General features: G+C 31.7%; 1 protein-coding gene across 2 annotated transcripts in view; it reads left to right on the top strand.

The window, feature by feature from the left end:
• The first annotated feature begins 3,315 nt into the window (after positions 1-3,315).
• Positions 3,316-19,392, top strand: part of LOC113520352 (dopamine receptor 2-like) — a 69,972-nt gene continuing 53,895 nt past the window's right edge. For both annotated transcript variants that reach the window (XR_008253219.1, XM_052898146.1), the window contains exons 1-2: positions 3,316-3,354; positions 17,486-18,921. Coding sequence is in view for 1 of the 2 variants with exons in the window: in XM_052898146.1 (XP_052754106.1) it covers positions 17,663-18,921 (1,259 nt within the window). In the remaining variant the exon portion in view is untranslated. The remainder of the gene's footprint in view (positions 3,355-17,485; positions 18,922-19,392) is intronic.

Here is a 19,392-nt window from a genome sequence, read left to right as displayed (position 1 = left end):
ACTAGATGAAATGACGACCTCAAATGTAGTAAGTGGATGCAGGTGGTTCGGAATCGTTTCTTATAGCACTCTGTAGGGGGAGCACTCTGATATTATAATTCATTTAATTTTTTTAGATAAGAAATGAATAATGATTGTAATTTTGTTTTAAAAAAAAAGATGAGTAAAATAAATGCGCAATGATTCAAATCTTTTTTTTCCATTACCATTACCAGGGACAGCGAGCTAAGTCACCATGCACTGTTACAGTACACGCTTAAAAATAATAACCCTTACATATCTGGAACACTATCGTATATCGTGCATTCCCGTAAGACTGACTGACTAAAGCTTCTACTCTAATCTATTTACTTCTGTGTTTTGTACCAGCTTTCCAGTGGATTCACATGAAACAGTATTTGACTCTTTGTTTCCACAAAAATACACCACAGCTGTATCACAGAGAGCGGATATTGCACTGGTTGATTCCCAACTTTTTAAACCGACAATGGAAACAAATTGAAGCGTTGTTTCAATTTGATATAATACGAATATGTATATCAGTAATGCGACAGTAACTCTAAGTGTTATAGTATAACTTGTAATGCATACAGAATACAATACGATGCATACAAAATGTGGTAACGAAATTCCTTCAAGTCTGTATATGACACAAAACAATACATACGATATTCCGTTCATATTTATAGGCAACAATTGCCACTATCCATCAGGTGCGCCATTATGTTTGCCATTCTAAGTTGTATAAAAAATAGAAATGAAATTCTAAATATGAATATAGATATATTATAATTCTAGTAAGAAATTTCATGTTAAGAAAAAAAGTACGGAGTAAGTAACAAATCAAAAGAGCTGCGATCATCATATTTTTAAGAGACTTTCAAAAGAAGGAAATACTCAATTCATCTGATTTTTCATGTGGCTATGTTACGCGATTACATTCCCAATTCTAAACCGATTTTCATAATTCTTTTTTCAGTTGAAAGGATTTACTGCTGTATTGGTCCCATATAATTTTAGCCGCATACTTTTAAATAGATACTGATTTTACTGTCATATTTTTTATATAAAATGAGGCAATATAGGATTTTATAATTCATGATAATAAAACTATCTCTCTCTTATTGTTTTCTTGTGTTTTTTATCCTTCATCATCATCATCTTCAATCATCGTCAATTGTCCTCTGCTAAACATAGTCCTTCTCAATTAGAAGAGTTTTGCCAATAGTTGCCACGCTTGACAGGCGGGTTGGCAACTACAGTTAGTCTTTTAGGTGATATTTAAAGTTATTCCCTCATCTTTCGTTTATTTTCTCAATATTTTTAATATTATTTGTAAAGATTTTTTTGTATAACAAATTTAAAAAAATCAATTAAACCATAACAAAAAAAAAACTGCACTCTAAATTATTTATACCATGTACTTAACCAATACCAGTTATCTATATAATGTATCTACCATATCACTCTGACGAGTACATCGCTTTGTAGGGACATAGACTCACAAACTAGAACTAATTGTGTGGTTTTCCTCACATTAAACGCTCGAATTCTCCTAATCGTCCAAGTTCATTGCTCAAGACGTAAGTACAACGCCCTCAATTCAAAAGTGTGAACATTATACTTTGATATATTAGTGCTTAACTGAAACAATTTATGCACGCATGATTCACAAAGTACTTTGTTGTAATACCACAATCTCTATTTGTATTCCATCGCAATTTTACCAAATTTACATCTTAATTACTCTCCTCTTCAGAATACTTTTTATTTCCATCATGACTGCGTCATAGCCTTACTTTAAGCTGTCTACGAACCGTGAACCTTATTCAAATTACTTTTTCAGCAAATTCAAATTATTTTAAAAGTTTAAGTTTATTAATATGCACCATCTAATTAGCTTTGTGATTTTATAATAACTTCGTTAGCAAAGATTTCAAGTATACGAAATAACATAATAGAAACAAGGTCTGTTTTTGTATACAAGTTGTATTTTTAATACCAGATTAATATTATATTTTAAACCTACTCAAATGCGACGCAACTTGGCGTTATAATAAAGTGCTTTACTGATATTATCAGAAATTTATTTATCTATCACGCCACTTTCACTGAAAGGTTTTTGTAGACGTTACTCGCCAATTCAATTTTTGTCAACATATTTTTATAGAAATGAACGAAACAGCGAATTTCGTGATTCAGGACTTTTTAGTAGATTATAAGTAGAGAAAACTATAAATGTATGTATATAATTACAATCTCACCTCAGGTATTCATTCAAAACAAATACCAAGACATTTATTTGTTATGAATACTTTTCGTTTTTTTTCCATACATCTCTTTCTAGAATTGTTACTATTGAATTGACTTATTTTTAACTATATATCACTAATAAATTTTAATAAATAGTGAATTATATTCGACAGTTTATATTTAGCTTTTCTTATAATTATATTATATATATTAATTTAGGATGTTGTTTACCTTTGTTGTTGATTTTTTACTCAACGGCACTTTAACAAATATATTAAAATGTTAAAGTGTCATTGAGTAACAAACATACAAATATCTAAACATCTTTTTCTTTGTAATCCTTAATAATCTTCTTAATATTATAAACGGCAAAATGTTAATGTTTTAATGGCTCAATGAATTTTTATGAAATTTGACACTCAGATTATGTATATACACGTATATAGAATATTTTAGATGTAAAAGAACAAGTGCTACTTTAAGTACTGATTACACGCAGGCAAAGTCGTCGATACAACTAAAGATGAAGTCATTCATTTGACTCATAAGTATACGTATACAATCCCTATAGATTATGTTGCCCTTTACCACGTTAAATAACAATACTCTCGCTGGTATGTGGGCATGGCGAATATTACTTTCACTACAAAGGCAGTAGCGTAAAGTTTCTGCCCACTCGTTACCAGTTCTATCGATAAGCTTGCAGATTTTAGAGTTGTTTAGTAAAACTCGTCTCGCGCGACCTTCATAAAACAGAATTTTATGTGATAACTTTTTAATGCCCTAGCACTTGTTAGAATTTGTCAACAGAGGCAAAGTTACGAATAAAGCAATTACCAGCTTTATATTTCACAAAATTTATTCTCCTGTTTTCCTGCCTATCCAAATATTTACTTGATGTGTACATAAACTTTTCTGAAAAGAAACACGATAAAGTTACGAGCGTATGTTAGTGAAACAAAGGGCGAGATTTTTGCTGGCGTGAATTTCTAAAAAATAGGAGAAAATCGAAGGGTGCCAATTCACTTCCCATATAATAAACAAGTCTATTACGTTGTTTCAGGCCTGCTGAGGGTGACGAAGCCGAGAATGGAACACGTGGTAAATGGGATTTTGTACTTTGCATAATGTTTGTTCGTCTCTCGTAAATGTAGGTGGTACAATGTATCGTGGCGTTTATTGTGGCTTTATTTCATTGGGAGAGTGACGCAGACTTGCAAGGGATTTGCAAGCGCTTGTAAAATATGAATATAACAATAAAAATTCTTGGGGCTTATGCATTTCGGGGGATTTATTCTCGAGTAAATATTTGAAATTATTGCGTGTTTGAATTTTATACATGAATTTGATAATTTATGACCACTTTTACCAGAAAGACACTATACAAAAGTCGTCTGCCTCTCGAGGGTATCATTCTGTAATATCCATAATGCTGTTCGTCTGTATAGACGAGGGTTACCGTTTTTCATCAGGTGGTCAGCTTGTTTGTCATTTGAAATTATAAAATTCTCAAATACAAGTAAAAAATATATTATTAGTTTGAAATGTTCATCATAAATAAATATAAATATTGATTTTAAATTTAAAGATTAGTAGAATATAGATTTAAAACTTATACTATCTATACTAATATTATAATGACGTAGAATTGTGAGTTTGAATGTTCGAAGTAATGAATGAATGAGAAGTAATGTCCGGTACTTACGGATTCAATTTTGAAAAATTCTTTTACTGTTAGAAAGATATATTATCCTCGAGTGCTATAGATTACTTTTTATTTTGGTAAATATATATTTTCAATATTTAATCACAATAAATGTAATTGAAGTAGGTAAAAATTTTATAATACTGCATGCGTTGCCTGAACGGTTTGAAATAAAGAAAATAAAGAAAAATGTATAGCAGAAATATTCATTAATTTTAGCTTTACAAAAAAGTCCACGACACTTTATAAACATGGATAGTTCACGAGTATCGTATATAGACATAAACAAAAAAGATTGTTTAGGAACCACCTTTGTTTTATTTTTAACATAAATGTTAAATAAATTTATAACGCTGAGTTTGGATATAAATGTCACGTACCCTTTACAAATTCTTATAAAAACAAAAAGCTAAATCAAAACGGAAGTTTTACAGAGGTAAAATTTATTATTTACAGCATATTGATATTAATTAACAACTGCATTAACAGTTGGTTAAAGATAATGCAATATAAAAACAATAAGCCGGTAAAATTATTGTGTTGTCGCCGCCGCTGGCTGTGCGAAAAAGTAGGCGGGGCGCGGAGGTGAGAGCCGCAGGAAAACTATGTAAACGCGCGCACATGAAATTGCTAAAAAGGCCGTTCAATTTAAAATCTGGTGAAGAAAAGTGGTTAAAGATGGTTATTAGTGGCGTACTTTCACGCTCGCTAAAATATCAGCCTTACTAAAATATGTTTAACTGTATAAAAGTTACATAAACAAATATTACACCCATGCGAAGCCGGAGCAGGTGGCTAGTGCAAATATTTTCATAACCATAAAACCTATTTTTACTGGAAATTTTCCATAATGGTTTCTGCTTAATGTAGGCGTATATTAGGAAAATATTTTTGTGAACATCCATTGGAACAGGAGAAAATTTAATTATCATGATGAATTTATTGTAAATTAATCACCAAACTTAAGTACCTATTAAGAAAGAATACATTTCACATTTTCTTTTATTCCAGAATTAACAATGTCACAAAGTCTATTTTTGTTTCGTTTTCCTTTTGGATTACTTTTATAAGGGTGTGTTTTGTTTTGACAATCGACGCTTTGTGCGATGGGCCATAGATATATATGAGTATAGAGGCAGCATCTTAAAAAAATCCATTACAGGTACTCTTAACTGATATATTTTCAAGAACTTAACAGATGGTTTTTTTTCTAATAATATAATATATTTTTATTTGTACATTTTAATACACAGTTAAAAGGGCTATATTATCGTAGACTTTTTATTAAAAAAGTTATAAAATTTTGTATTTTTAATGCTTAATTTACTTATATTTTATAAGTAACTTAAACATTCTTTTAATAATTTGTAAAGTTATTTGTCACACAATTTCTTAACAAATTTGAATAAAATTTTGGAAAGAATCATCAATCCTAAATTGACACAACGAAAATAACCTATTCTAATTCACACAGATAAAGTCATGTGAAAAATGCAACAGTCACTGTAGTACTACTTAAATGACATAAAGGTTGCGGCCCTCCGCGCCAAGAGTTTTAAGCCGCCTTTATTGTTCACGAAGGCCTCTTACGTGGCTTACCAGATCTCTCCACGTACCGTCTAAAGTACGAAATAAGTGAAAATCATTTCATGAATTATTTGGGCCGGTATTTAATCCTGGGTTCCCAGGTAACTTTGTACCTGACCTATATTTTTTGTACCAATGTATCAAATAGAATTAGATAATGTGAGTGACAGTTTAATCGTCAGAATGCTTGAATCTTGGAGATCCCAAACGCGCCCCACCGATGGAAATGTCACTCTGTCACGTTGATACGTTTTCATGGTACGAAACACATATAACAATATGACGTGTTTTTATTTAGGTTACAATTTTCTGTTGTTATATTTTTATATCGCATGTTTTTATTTCGTGCATGATTAAAAGCTGTGCTTACAGACAACGCGCCGCCGTCTGTCACATCACGTGTACCATATCTTACAATCTTTGCGCATTCGTAAATTAAAATTTATTTATTTACCATGTGTTAAATTTATGCGAGAATTTAGAAATTATTCTACGAATATATTATAATTATAATATATATAGGAAAGTTTGATTATTTGTTAATCAATTAAGGCTAAACATTATCGAATGTAATTTAGTACATAATCAGGCCATATTTTAGATTACCACATAAGGTACTTTATATAATATTCACCACTAAAATCCGTTAATAATGATATACATATATAATTTGTATGTTGTTTTATTTCTATTGTAATGTTTGTATATTTATTTACCTTAAATTGTCGTTATCTTACAAAATATTTTTTTTATTTACATTTTTTTTTAATCAATGCATCGCCATTTACTTTCCCTGTTTATCGTAACGGTTGACTGGTAGAAAATGCCATCAGTCATTAAGTCCGCCCTGTAGACATATTTTAATGTGTGCAAAAGTATAAATAAATAAGTATTACTAGCCATCTGGCCCAGCACCCCACGGGTAGACAGAATGTTTATAAAAAATATATATTTAGACTAGTACTCGCTAATAATGTACCTTTCTATAGATGAAAGTATTTTTAAAATAGGTTGAATAGAGTTTATCCATTATAAACAATTAAATATTTTCTCTTTATAATATTAACATACATAACAGTTTTACCTTGTTTATTTCTGTAAAGATAGTATATTATATTTATTTATCTATACTCTACTATACCAATTAAAAAAATAATGATGGTGGAGCATAATTTAATTATGGTAATATTATTTACTTCCAAAATATATTTTATAGCAACTCACACTACTTCCGAAGTCTCCAACTTGTTATTCAGAATTCGTTTAACGGGAGCGTATAAATCAGTAACAACAGTCCCGAAGTGACAAATTTGTCACTGTCCTAAAAAGTAAATGAAAGGAGATAACGCTGAAAAACGGGGCTTCCAATAATTCGTGGTAAACGGAACTATATATTATTTGAACACTTTTATTTCATGACTGCGTATCTTATGAATTGAGGAAAAATACTATTGAAACTCTAATTGCTTGCTTAGTGAAGTGTAAATCAATAAATTTCATTTAAATTTATCTTTGTCGTTTTATACAATTTTATCGATACGAATGGCAAATTCTGTTTATATTTTGTACTAGTTATGGCGGGTACTATACTTGTATAATGCACATTAAATGCCAATCTAGGAAGTATATTTATATATTAAATTTCATAAAACATGATTGGGTTACAGATATGTTCACAATTTTTTTTTCGTTTGGTAACATTAGTCACTTATCTTTGTAAAATAGTAATTTGTTTCCATTATTTTTGAATATATTTTAGGTATATTGTGTCTTCAATTTACTCATACTTCTAATTATAAACTGATTATATACGTTTTACTTTCCTAATTAGATAAACCTCGTTGTTAAAGCTACAGACAATACAATACATTTTAAAAATACTCTTAACTGTCTAAGTCTATAAGTAAGTTTCTTAAGGGTCAGACATTATCAGCAAAAATCGACTGAGAAAAAAAGTCGGATTACACTTTCCTAATCCAGAACTAGGAGGGTCGAAGCCCATTCGTCCCGCCTTCGATCCCTATATAAATAACACGCTACTGGAAGAAAAATTGGCTATACTTAAGTGGGTTCTATGGGTCTAATTACATTGTCGTTTATTAATTACACTGCGTGATCACTAAGTCGCCGAGCAATCGCTTGGAAGCTACCCCTTATTAGGATAATATTTATGACTAGCTGTTTCTCGCAGTTTCACACGCGGAAATCTTTATCTACTTTATACACAATTTTCAAGAAACTCTCTTTTTAGTACCAATTTATATTATCTAAGAAAACTGCGTGTAAAATTTCATGTTTTTTAACACAATAGTTTTGGTTATGTTTTATCAATTAGTTGGTTTCTTTTTAAAATCTATTTCCACATATTTTTATTATAGACTATCTTTACAGAAAATATAAAATAGCCTATGATACAGATAAAGCTTTCATTAAAAATAGTTAAGTAGTTTTTGAGTTAAATCGTAACAAACAAAAAATCAAATATCTTTCCTCGCCTTGCCTCTATAAGCAAACAAAACATTTAATTAATTTAATTTTAAACTATTTACGTTGCGCGATATCTTAGCAAACTGTGAACACATTTTGATAATTTCCTTTAAAAAAAAGTTTAATCGGATCTATTTTTTCATGGCGGGACAAAATCTATTCATAAATAGCAATTCAGTATAATAAATTCAAAATGTATTAAACATTTTAAAGTGGGGATAGATGTATGTTATTATATCCTTTAGGCAATAACTACTGAACGTATTTGAATGAAATTTTGTAAATAGGTAGATTTTATCCTAACTTAGTACAAAGAATAGTTTTTGTTGTGACTGTGCAAAACAGCAGGATACAACTAGTAATCAATATAAATCAAATCAGATTTGCTAGTGTTTTGTCGTTCATCAATGCATCTTATCTGTTTTAAAATAAGATTTTTGAGGTTACTAGTCAATATTTACCAGACATATGTCATGATTGAAATCAGCTATATTTTGTCGAGTGAAGTATATATAATTATAGAAGCATGATATAATTAACCGGCTTTATGCAGAGTCGGTTACTTTTCACCGTTGCGGTGCTTAATCTATGAATCTGTTTTCCTTTTTTTTTATATGTACAAAAAAGTGTTTATAATTGAGAATAAACAAATCATTGATTTGTTTAATTAAAATATAAATATTAACTAGGTAGGTGGCACGTTAAAAATAAATCTAAACATATGTAAATAAACACAATTATATCTAGATATATATAGACACCGTATAGAGGTAGGGAATTACTTCCACAAACGAACTGCTTGCACAGAAAAGGATTTGGAGGTTGTCAGTACTACGTAAAGAATGAGAATTGCTCTCGCCAAGAAATACAAAACGTTCTTTTAAATTATGGGGAGTAGCTGGATTAAAAAGAATTTAATAAAGAAGGATAAGGATGTGCCAGTTGCGAAGAAGACGAATTGAGAACCACTTGAGCCGTGTATGATATTGGGATACATGGTCATATTTGCGAAGCTCAAATACAAACCGTATGGATAAATTCTAAAGACGCTCCAGTTTATTTAACTGCTCTTCGGTGACATTGGAATAAGTAATAAGAGACTTATAATACGTGACATGTAATAAGAGACTTATAACGACATTCCTCTATTAAAATCCGCCACGCCGCCGTTTACGCTACAAACGTGTCATGTCATACTACTTATAATAAATAGCAGGGCTATATTTAGAAACACGTAGTCGTTTAAATAGTTCGACATATAAAAGATATGTTTTTAGCAATAAAACACAATTGGCTTTAAAAATAAAATCAAGTCTTTGCATGAAACCGTCAAATTTGACATTAACTTAATATTTAACATTGATATAATTCTCATTGCTGCTTACTTTGTATTTTTGGCGTCTTGACAAATTTTACATTCTAAGAAATATTAAACATTATATCCCTAACAGTGTGAAGCAATTGCATAATTTTGAGGCTTCCAAACAATGATTGATAATGATGAAGGTTTTCCCATAAATCCCATCAATCAACACTTTCCCCGTAACGATATCAACGCAGGAATACTCAACAATTTCGAATTAAAAGAAGAATTGAAATAACTAGAAATCAGATTTATAATTCAATAATTTCATAATTCAATATAGAAGTCATAATTTCAATTTAGTATGAAACCACTTTTTAATTTAATGATGTATTTTTCTGTATTATGTAATATAATAATAATGTAAAAAAAAATATAAAATATTTATTTATTATATAATAATTTTATTATATTTGGTCACCTGTTCCATGTTATTATAAACGTACTGTTTATACAACAAAAGTGACAAACGGGCACATAGACAAACATATATAGTAGAAAACTGTGTGCACGTTGTCGACCCTGAAAAAACCTTAACACGCCCTTTTTTTTAAAGTGTAGAAAAGTAAAATTTAAAGGATAGCTTATTCATAGCGTTTTTTTTTAATATAAAAGTTAAAATAAAAAAAGATATAGTACTGAATAAGAATTAACACAAAATAATTAGAGTAATAGAAAAATATTATAAGTGTTCGCGATTGTACTTGTAAATACCCATTTGTGTAAGCTATTTATAAATATAAGCTCTGTTGTAGTTGAGTGTATTTGAAAGCACTCTCCAGTATTAATCAAGTACCAATCCCTCTGATTGATGACTAGACTTCGTTACATTACGAGATTTTCTCACTTACAAAATGTATGCAAATTTATGCCGGAAGTTACTGACAGTATCATCATATCAGCCTTTAAGTGTCTACTGCTGAACATAAGCATCCCCTTGGGGAGTTTTATCAGTAGTTGCCATGCTTGGCAGGCGAATTGGCAACCGCAGTTAAGCTTTACAGATGTTTTAAGAGGGACGTTGATGCCCATCCCTCGCCCTTTCTTGGTCACCTCTTACGACACCCACGGGAAAGGAAGAGCTGGCCTATTATATGTCGAGACCCACGGTAATAAAACAAATTACAGAAAAAAAATGTAAATTGGGACGAATTTTCAAAAAACAATTAATGTTTTCTCTGAAATTTTATTTAAAATTAGAATTATATTTTTTTTTTGTATTTTATTTAAAATTAATAGTTTTAGTGAGTCTTTTATATTTGTATGTGCTTTCTCGGTTTAATCCCCAAATTAAATCTCCCATTATATTGTCGTTGCCCTTGATAAAGTCATTGAAAGTCCTCACATCTTGGTGAAAACGTTCATTTTACCATAAATTCACTATCGTCGGTGTCAGTAAGCAGTGTAAGTACTGAGTTCTATTGACCTTTGCGATGATAGAATTCTTAATTTATTGCTCATTAAATCAATTAAAATCTTCAAAACCTATTTTTAGACGTGAATCGGACAAAAGCAAACTTTAAGAGCTAAAAATAGTTATTTAAGTGTTTTTCAATGTTTGAAATCAGAATTCAAGCATTAGAACGGAAACTCAAAAAAAAATTTTTTTTGTTGACCTGTGTAATTGTCACATTAGGACGAAAATATAAAAATTCATTGAGTCGTCAGTTGCTTTCCATGGTTTAAGTTACCTTTTATATCAATAGTTCTTATATTGCCGTTCGGAAAATTAATATACTTTTATTTTTAAGATTATTTATTTTAAATTATCATACATGTTTAACCAGGTTTTGCGTAAGTTTATGTAGGTATTTCTACTACAAGTTGGTAGTATTTTTTCTTTAAGATGTAATGTAACCTCACTTGCGTTATTGGTTTACATAAGCAGGGTATTATGGATAATTAGATGGCGATGAAATTAGGTCAGTAGGCCCATCATGGAAAAATTACTAAAAATTTACCATAACGAGATATAGAGTAGATCACATAGAGGAGGATTTTATGTAAATTACGTATACCAATTGTAACTAATTTTAAGACTTTTTCTTTTTACATATATTTACATTTATAAAAAACCCGGAAAGTTTAATAAGATACCTCGATTTTGGCAATAAAATCGGGTACGTAGGTATTATTTACCTGTAATTGCGTCGCGTCCCGAGAATAAATTTAAATTATGGACCAATTATTTCAACTTACTGTGTTGTTACGAAAGCTATTTATTGATAGCACCAAACCCTTTCGGTAATTCCATTTTTATCAATTCTCTGTTTTCCTTTTTTCAACGTAAATTTTATGTAGGAAGTAAGCTTTTCAAGCGGTTAGCACGCAAAATATTTTATAGCATACTCTAATCATAAATTGAACACAAATTATGCTACAAGCAATTAGTACAAAATTAACAATTTATTGGTATACTTATAAATTGTTAATAGGTTAAAAGACTTACTTTGTTTTCAATCAGAGGGAATTCGATGACTAACTCTTGCCCGCAACTTCATCAGCGTACCTAGGATATTTCCTTTAATCAAGATGACAATACTACATCCATATAAAACGTGTATACAAAATTTTATAGCGATTGGTTACGTAATAAAAAAAAACAAACTCACTTTAATATTTATAATAATATATATATGTGGTATGTTTGTTATAGTTAGCCAAATACAGAGTTATTTAAAATATTTTCAAATATATTTCAAATATTGTTTTTGTGAATATACCTATACGAAAAACGCACAGTACACAGTATACTGTGTGTTTTTCGTGTATTTTGGTGGTCCTAAATATTTCTAAAGAACAGCAATAGAGATTGCAATCACAAGGATAATTATTTTATTTATATTCTATATAACACAGTACATCTTATGTAAATTATAGCAGGAACCTTTGCAAAGAAATTAGAAATTGACAAGTAGACGGTCGTTGCAAACAAACTTTCACAGCGTCATTCCAACAAGCGTTGTCCGTACACCGAGAAAAATTATGCTACGGACGTCGAAAGTTGTAATTGACAATTTACGAGTTCTAATACTCCGGTCCCACTGATGACGACATTAAATTCAAACTCATCCTTAGTTAGATAAGCAGATCCAGTGGAACGCTTAAATAGATCTGTAAGGATTAATTTTGCAATGACTTTTTTAATTTACAAGAATTTTAGTTGGCGGAGTGGGTACCTATTAAGATTTTTTTCTTGATATTCGATTAATTAGAATATAAATGTTCGTGGTATTACATAATTTGACAATAAAGTCATATCTGTCATTCATTTATAATATGTATATACGTGTAATAAATTGTTATTGTTTGTTACTGAATTGTTATTATACGACTTTGTTTTTTTGTTATCGCTTGATGTTTATTCCATTTGTAATATTTATGTTAATAGATCTATATCAAAAGAAATAATACAAATAAAAATGAACAGTGGAGTTTCTTGTCAGTTCTTTTCTGCAGAATATACTTACTGAACTGAACGGTAGAGTTTTAAATTTATACATACATAAGTGATCAACTTTCCTATGTGAATAAATGCTTTTAATTTCTGGATTATATTTCTCGTTATTTTCTACATTGGTAATAAACGTCTCTGTGAATCTAAAATTAAGCAGAAATCAATACATATAGTATTGTTTTCTGCTTAATTTTCGATTTAGTATTTGTTCCGAATAACTCTTAGAACAACATTAAGATAAAGTAGGTATTTCATCTACATTGACGTGCGTTATGTGGCAAGTTTTGCAATTACTCTGTTATTAGGTAAGTCAGAATATCTACTATTTCAGATTCCATTATAGTTGTATACCTACAGCTAATGAAATTACTTTCTTGTCTTTATTGAAGCATATACTTCAGTACCAATGTACCTATATTACGCAGTATCTATCTATATGTACATATAATATAACCTAATCTACTCTATATCTTTACCTATCAACTCATGCAAGGCCTAGGCGGATCGCTATTATTATATATTATGCAATACAATGCAAAAAGGTTAAAAATTTTGTGTGGAATTTTACTCAAAAAACAAAACACTGATTTTCAGCTATGACCAAATACTACAATATATATTTTTGTTTTACTATTTATTGTAAAAGGCGATTTCTTACAGTTTGTGTCTATTTTGTTTTATTTTATATGAAAGATTTTATTTAATAGCTATGTCCGTGTATTCGTCCAGATTACTAAAATATTAAACAGCCTGTATCGTTATCTGGTATGGAGACCGTTACAGGCTGTTTAATATTGTTTCTTTTATTTATTTCAAATGTTTAGTCATACTCAGAACTATTAAAAGTATCATAATATAACAAGCAAACAAACTCTCATATCATAATTATTATACTAGTAAGGAAAAAGCCTGTAGAATAAACCATGGCGATACTCATGAATCAAGTAAAAGTTCTTGGTACCGCTTTACTTAGCAGATTACCAAATTTCCACTTTGGTCCACGTCAGCGAGAATGTAAATGGGCGGAAAGACGAAAAAGGGTTTACGCGAGCGGACCGCATTTTGGTAGATCATAGGCGTTTCTTATAAATATCTTATTATACTTAATACAGATTATGTTGGGGTAGGTGGTACGGAACATGACGTACGTAGGAGGGAACTGACGATAGGACGTGTAATAAGAAAAATGAAAGAAGAAAATATACAGCGCCCACCCAGTATTTTTGAATAAGGTCATGATGAAAATTTATATAGGTACCTATTACTAATAACATTATATTTGCGGTCTTTATTTATATTTACGAATAAAAATATATATAGATTATATTTTTATTACATAAAAAAGAACTTGCTGTTGTTGTTGTTGGTTATTGGTAAATATGTTATCTAATAATGTTATTTATTTATTTTTATAAATACATCTGAGAATGATGTTTCGAATATTCCTATATAAATAATAAAAACATTTTAATAAAGACGGTGGAACAAAGTTATAATATTTTAAATAATATTAAGAGTATATAATCGACTTAATGAAGTTTATTATTTTTGTTATGTAGGTGCCCAGTCCAAGTTGGCAATGGGCTTTTTTTTAATGGGCGATAATGGAATTGTAACCCCGCCTGTGTAAACGGTGTACGCTGGCGGGGCACCAGTGAAGGTTGATAGGCGGATAATAAAAAAGTAGGCCAGTTAGCCCATTGTGATGAATACATCTGGAATTTAGCACAATGGTTTCCAGGGGGAACCGCGTGGAGGTCGACCTGATAGGGTATATTGCTAGCAATAGGACTGGTAGCCCGCATTACTAACAATCCCTTCCCAGGCAATGGGCTGGTCACATAGCTCGAAGAGCCCGCAACTGATAGGAAAGAAAAGGTCTTAAAAGGCAACTGCGTATGGGATAACACAGTCTAGGACAACCCCCCATTAGATGGAGTGACGACCTCAAATATATTGCAGGAAGTCAGTGGATACAAATGCTTTAGGATCGTTCCTTATGGCAGTCTATGGGGAAGGCCTACGTTCAGCAAGGAGAGATAATGGCTGATATGATGACGTTGATGGTTATTTGTGTTTTGATTACTTGATGAAACATCTTTATATCGATTTATACAATATTATTTCATATTTCTAATTTTTTTGTGTACCTTATGATACATCAAAAATGTTATGAACTCAATAATATAATTAACAATAAAGTTTAATAATATAAAAATTAAAAACAATATATTATTGAGGTTTACTTTATAAAACCAATTGAAAATAGCTTAATTGTACGGTTATTATTGGTTTTTTTATTATTCAATGAATTAAAAAAAATTAATAAAGTCATACATTTTTAAACATTTCAAAGCTGCGTAATAAAAATAGATTTTTTTTTTTTTTTACAACACAGGGGGCTAACGAGCATGCGTCTCACCTGATGGTAAGTGACATATCATTTTTAAAATTATACAAGGTTATGTTGTCGTATCGGTTCGTACTGCTGCTGGATAAAAAATGGTTGTGCGTGGAAGATAAAAACGCACGGTATCTATATTAAATTATCCTTTGGACCGTTTATCTAATAATTCAAATGCAACCGCTTGCCTAGTTATCGTTCATTTGTCTTAAATCTTAAAATTTTACATTTTAATTTTATTACACATTAATCACGAAGATTTATAACGCTAACTTACTCAAATGGATAAAAAAACATCAAATTAATTTCTTTAGTTTCAAAGTAAACTACAAGTTTCCCAAACTTACTTGCTGCGTAGCCCATTTACGTCTAGGCAGGAAATAAGTTTGGGGACTTAAGATAAACGATTAAAGCTCTACACAGCATGGGAATTGTATATGTACCGTTATAGACTGTGAAGCTAATAATAATTTATCTATGCCTTTTTTATTCATTGCATTTTTCCTAAATTATATTATGGCATACAAGCTGACAGCCCACCTGATTGAATGTGGTATCCGTCGCCGATATACTATTGGATTATATATATATTATATATCGTTCAAGATCCATCTGCTGCTTTCCATCATCTCTCTGTCAGTAATCTTACTGATACAATAACATTGTAACTAGACGATGTCTGTACATTAGATATATTTAAGAAAAAATTATATGAGGAACCTCATTAAGAGCAATAGAAGTCAATACAATATGTTATGGACATTTTATCTATCTATCTATATATTTATTCTTGCGTCACACAAAAACTGGTCCAGCAAATTGAATGCAATTTTTATAGTTCTATATCTGAAGATCAAATTTAAAAATTAGTGTTAGTGCAGTTTCATTATGTGATCTATTTTATTGATTTTTCTACTTCTGAAATCCACGCGTACGAAGTAGCGAGCTTAAAGCTAATCAATCTATATTCTATCTTATGAAATATAATCCTTTGTATCGTATTGTATCTACCTTCATATGTATTTATACTCAGAAACTACTATTTACACAATAGGACGAAAGCTAAAAAAAAATATTTTGATAGCATCCTATGCCCACTGCATCTGAATGATTAACGTCGTTCTATTCCGTATGCAACGTGTATGATGCTCATTTGTTCGTTTGTGTATACACAGAGTACCTATATTGTATACATTCTCATACGCATTCGTGCCGTGTCTCGACCTTGCTAGATTTACTAGAATGTAAGCTGCTTGCAGATTCGGCAACAGCGCGTGCCATGCACGGAGGGTCTTGCCAAAAATATTTTTCCGTCCGCTTCGGTCATGGCACGTTACTGACGGTTTAATGGGCATTGACTGATAGTAATTCTTAGATAGTTTTTTTTGCATATGTCAGTACGGTTACAGCCGTATGATATGTTGCAGTGGGCGGAGTCCTTTAACATTGTGAAGTTTGGATGTACGGGGTGGTTTCGGGGGGATGGGTGGTACGGTTCAGGCGCTGTCATGTGGACGGGCTGCTCACGGCCCATGGAACACAATTCGTTTGATCTCACCGCTTGCTCGCTAAGCGCTATTTATGTCCCGACAAGGACACCTGTCGATGATGACGACCGTTGTGAGTGACGATATTAGACCCATGGCATTGACATGTGGCGTTCAAGACAACGAAAAGTTTACCAATTAAAGTTTTATAGAACAATCCTAAAATACTTTATGCAGAGTTTTATGGGAATCGAGTATTTGACATATGTAACAATATAAAATACATATTGCATTAAAAAGATTTCTATAAACTATATAGTAGCTAAACTTATGATGTAGATTAACACAAAAAAAAAATCATAATATATCTAAACTTAAATCTAAATGCAACAAAAAACTATGCGTGTCAAAGTGATTTTTTATCACATTCACACATGCTTCATTGTTAAGTCCATGTTTTGTTTATGCAGTGACAAAGTTGAAATATTATAAGAATTTTTAAAAATTGTTTTAAAATAATTAATGATGTGAAATTGGTTTGGCGCCCACTCGTATTTTTTTTTTTTGATAATGTTATCTTAATTAACCTAAAGGTTGCGTTTGATCTATTCACACTTCAAAGTAATGCAGTAATTTCCCGTAAAGCCGTATGTAATGAGTTTCGAATCATTACAATAATTGATCAGAAGCCAATTTTAGAGCTTAATTAAGTTTATTAATATAAAATTTTGTATTGTTTCAGATCACGGCATAGTATATCTGCATCCAGAAAAAAATATGCCAACAAAACATGTGTCCGAAAGTGGAATTCAAAAACACAATGCCTGCCAAGAACGTAATCTCAAAATGGCTGCGGGCGAAACAAGGAAAACATAAACACTCAGCATGGGGCTAGCGAGTACATAGCCAGTGAAAAAATATGAACGCGTCCGATCCTGATATACTGGTGGCAAAAGGCCAACTAGATATATCATACAGAGGACCAGAATATATTTTGGATAGCTCGGGCGCTACATACAATACCGTGCTAGAATTTAACATCACCTTCGATAACAGTTCAGTATATAACGCGACAGAAGAATCACTCGATCTGTGGAACGATTACATCAAACTCCTCCAAGACCGCGCATTGCTGGTCACTTTCCTGCTTCTTTTTTCCATGACGACTGTTTTTGGAAACATGCTTGTCATACTCGCTGTGATACGTGAACGTTACCTACATACGTCAACAAACTATTTTGTTACGTCACTTGCAGTAGCTGACTGCCTAGTCGGATTAGTGGTCATGCCATTCTCAGCACTGTACGAGGTATTAGAACATACATGGTTCTTTGGCGTAGACTGGTGCGATGTGTGGCGATCCTTAGACGTGCTATTCAGTACTGCCTCCATACTAAATCTGTGTGTGATCTCACTCGACCGGTACTGGGCAATCACGGACCCTATTACATATCCGATGCGAATGAGCGGACGGAAAGCCGCTTTCCTTATTGCCGCTGTATGGGTGTGTTCCGGTGCTATATCCTTTCCCGCTATCGCGTGGTGGCGAGCCGTACGATTAGAAGAAGTACCAGATTATAAGTGTCCCTTTACGGAAAACCTTGAGTATATAATATTTTCATCAACAATATCGTTTTATTTGCCTCTTTTTGTCATGGTGTTCACGTATTATCGTATATATCGTGCAGCGACTATACAGACGCGGTCTTTAAAGATCGGTACTAAACAAGTGATGAGGCCAAGTGGTGAGTTAGAGTTGACCTTGCGTATACATAGAGGGGGGACAGTGCGTCAGCGTAGTGACGCGTGTCACGGTGTTTGTACTCCCGAAGAAGCCGACCAGGAGCCGCTGACCGCCCTGCAAAACAATGGGCTGTCACGTTCATCCACGCGGTTAACCAATGTGACTCACGGCAAACACTTGCCAAAAAACTTTTCGTTATCTCGTAAGCTGGCTAAGTTTGCTAAAGAAAAGAAAGCAGCCAAGACTCTCGGTATAGTGATGGGTGTGTTTATAGTGTGTTGGTTACCATTCTTCGTGGTGAACTTGCTGTCAGGTATCTGTTCGGCATGCATAGCGCATGTGGAAATTGTCAACATGGTGGTCACGTGGCTCGGCTGGGTGAACTCATCAATGAACCCTGTCATTTACGCCTGCTGGAGCAGAGATTTTAGAAGGTACGTATGAATTAGTTTTTATTTTCTAGTTATCAGTATTATATTTCTGTATTTACTATAAACTACAAACCATAATATGGACTCAATTAAATAATTTGGTCAAGTAAGAGTCGGACTCGCGCAATGAGGGTTCCGTACAAAATCATTATGTTTCAATATATTTTTGTGATATAACTAGTAATTAACAATTTTCGGATTATTTCCTTTACTTGTACTATATGACATTGCTTCTTGCCAAATTTAATGATTCTAGATCAATAGGAAGTACACTATAGGTTCTGATTCCCTTTGCGAATGTCAAAATATGTAACATAAATGGAACATAAACGGCCGTGTCTTTTCATTGTATCAATTTAGAAACTTGATTTTTTCACTACTTTAAGAGAGTTTAGACTTGAGTATATAATATTAATTTCAACTGGATACCTACACGCGTTCCTAAGAAAAAGAGTCTTGACAAACGGACACACG

The sequence above is a fragment of the Galleria mellonella genome, unplaced genomic scaffold, assembly GCF_026898425.1.
Source record: "Galleria mellonella isolate WM207_F2 unplaced genomic scaffold, CSIRO_AGI_GalMel_v1 utg40, whole genome shotgun sequence".
NCBI classification, from domain to species: Eukaryota; Metazoa; Arthropoda; class Insecta; order Lepidoptera; family Pyralidae; genus Galleria; species Galleria mellonella.
The sequence above is the reverse complement of the archived record's forward strand: the minus strand, read 5'-3'. Positions and strand labels throughout refer to the sequence as shown.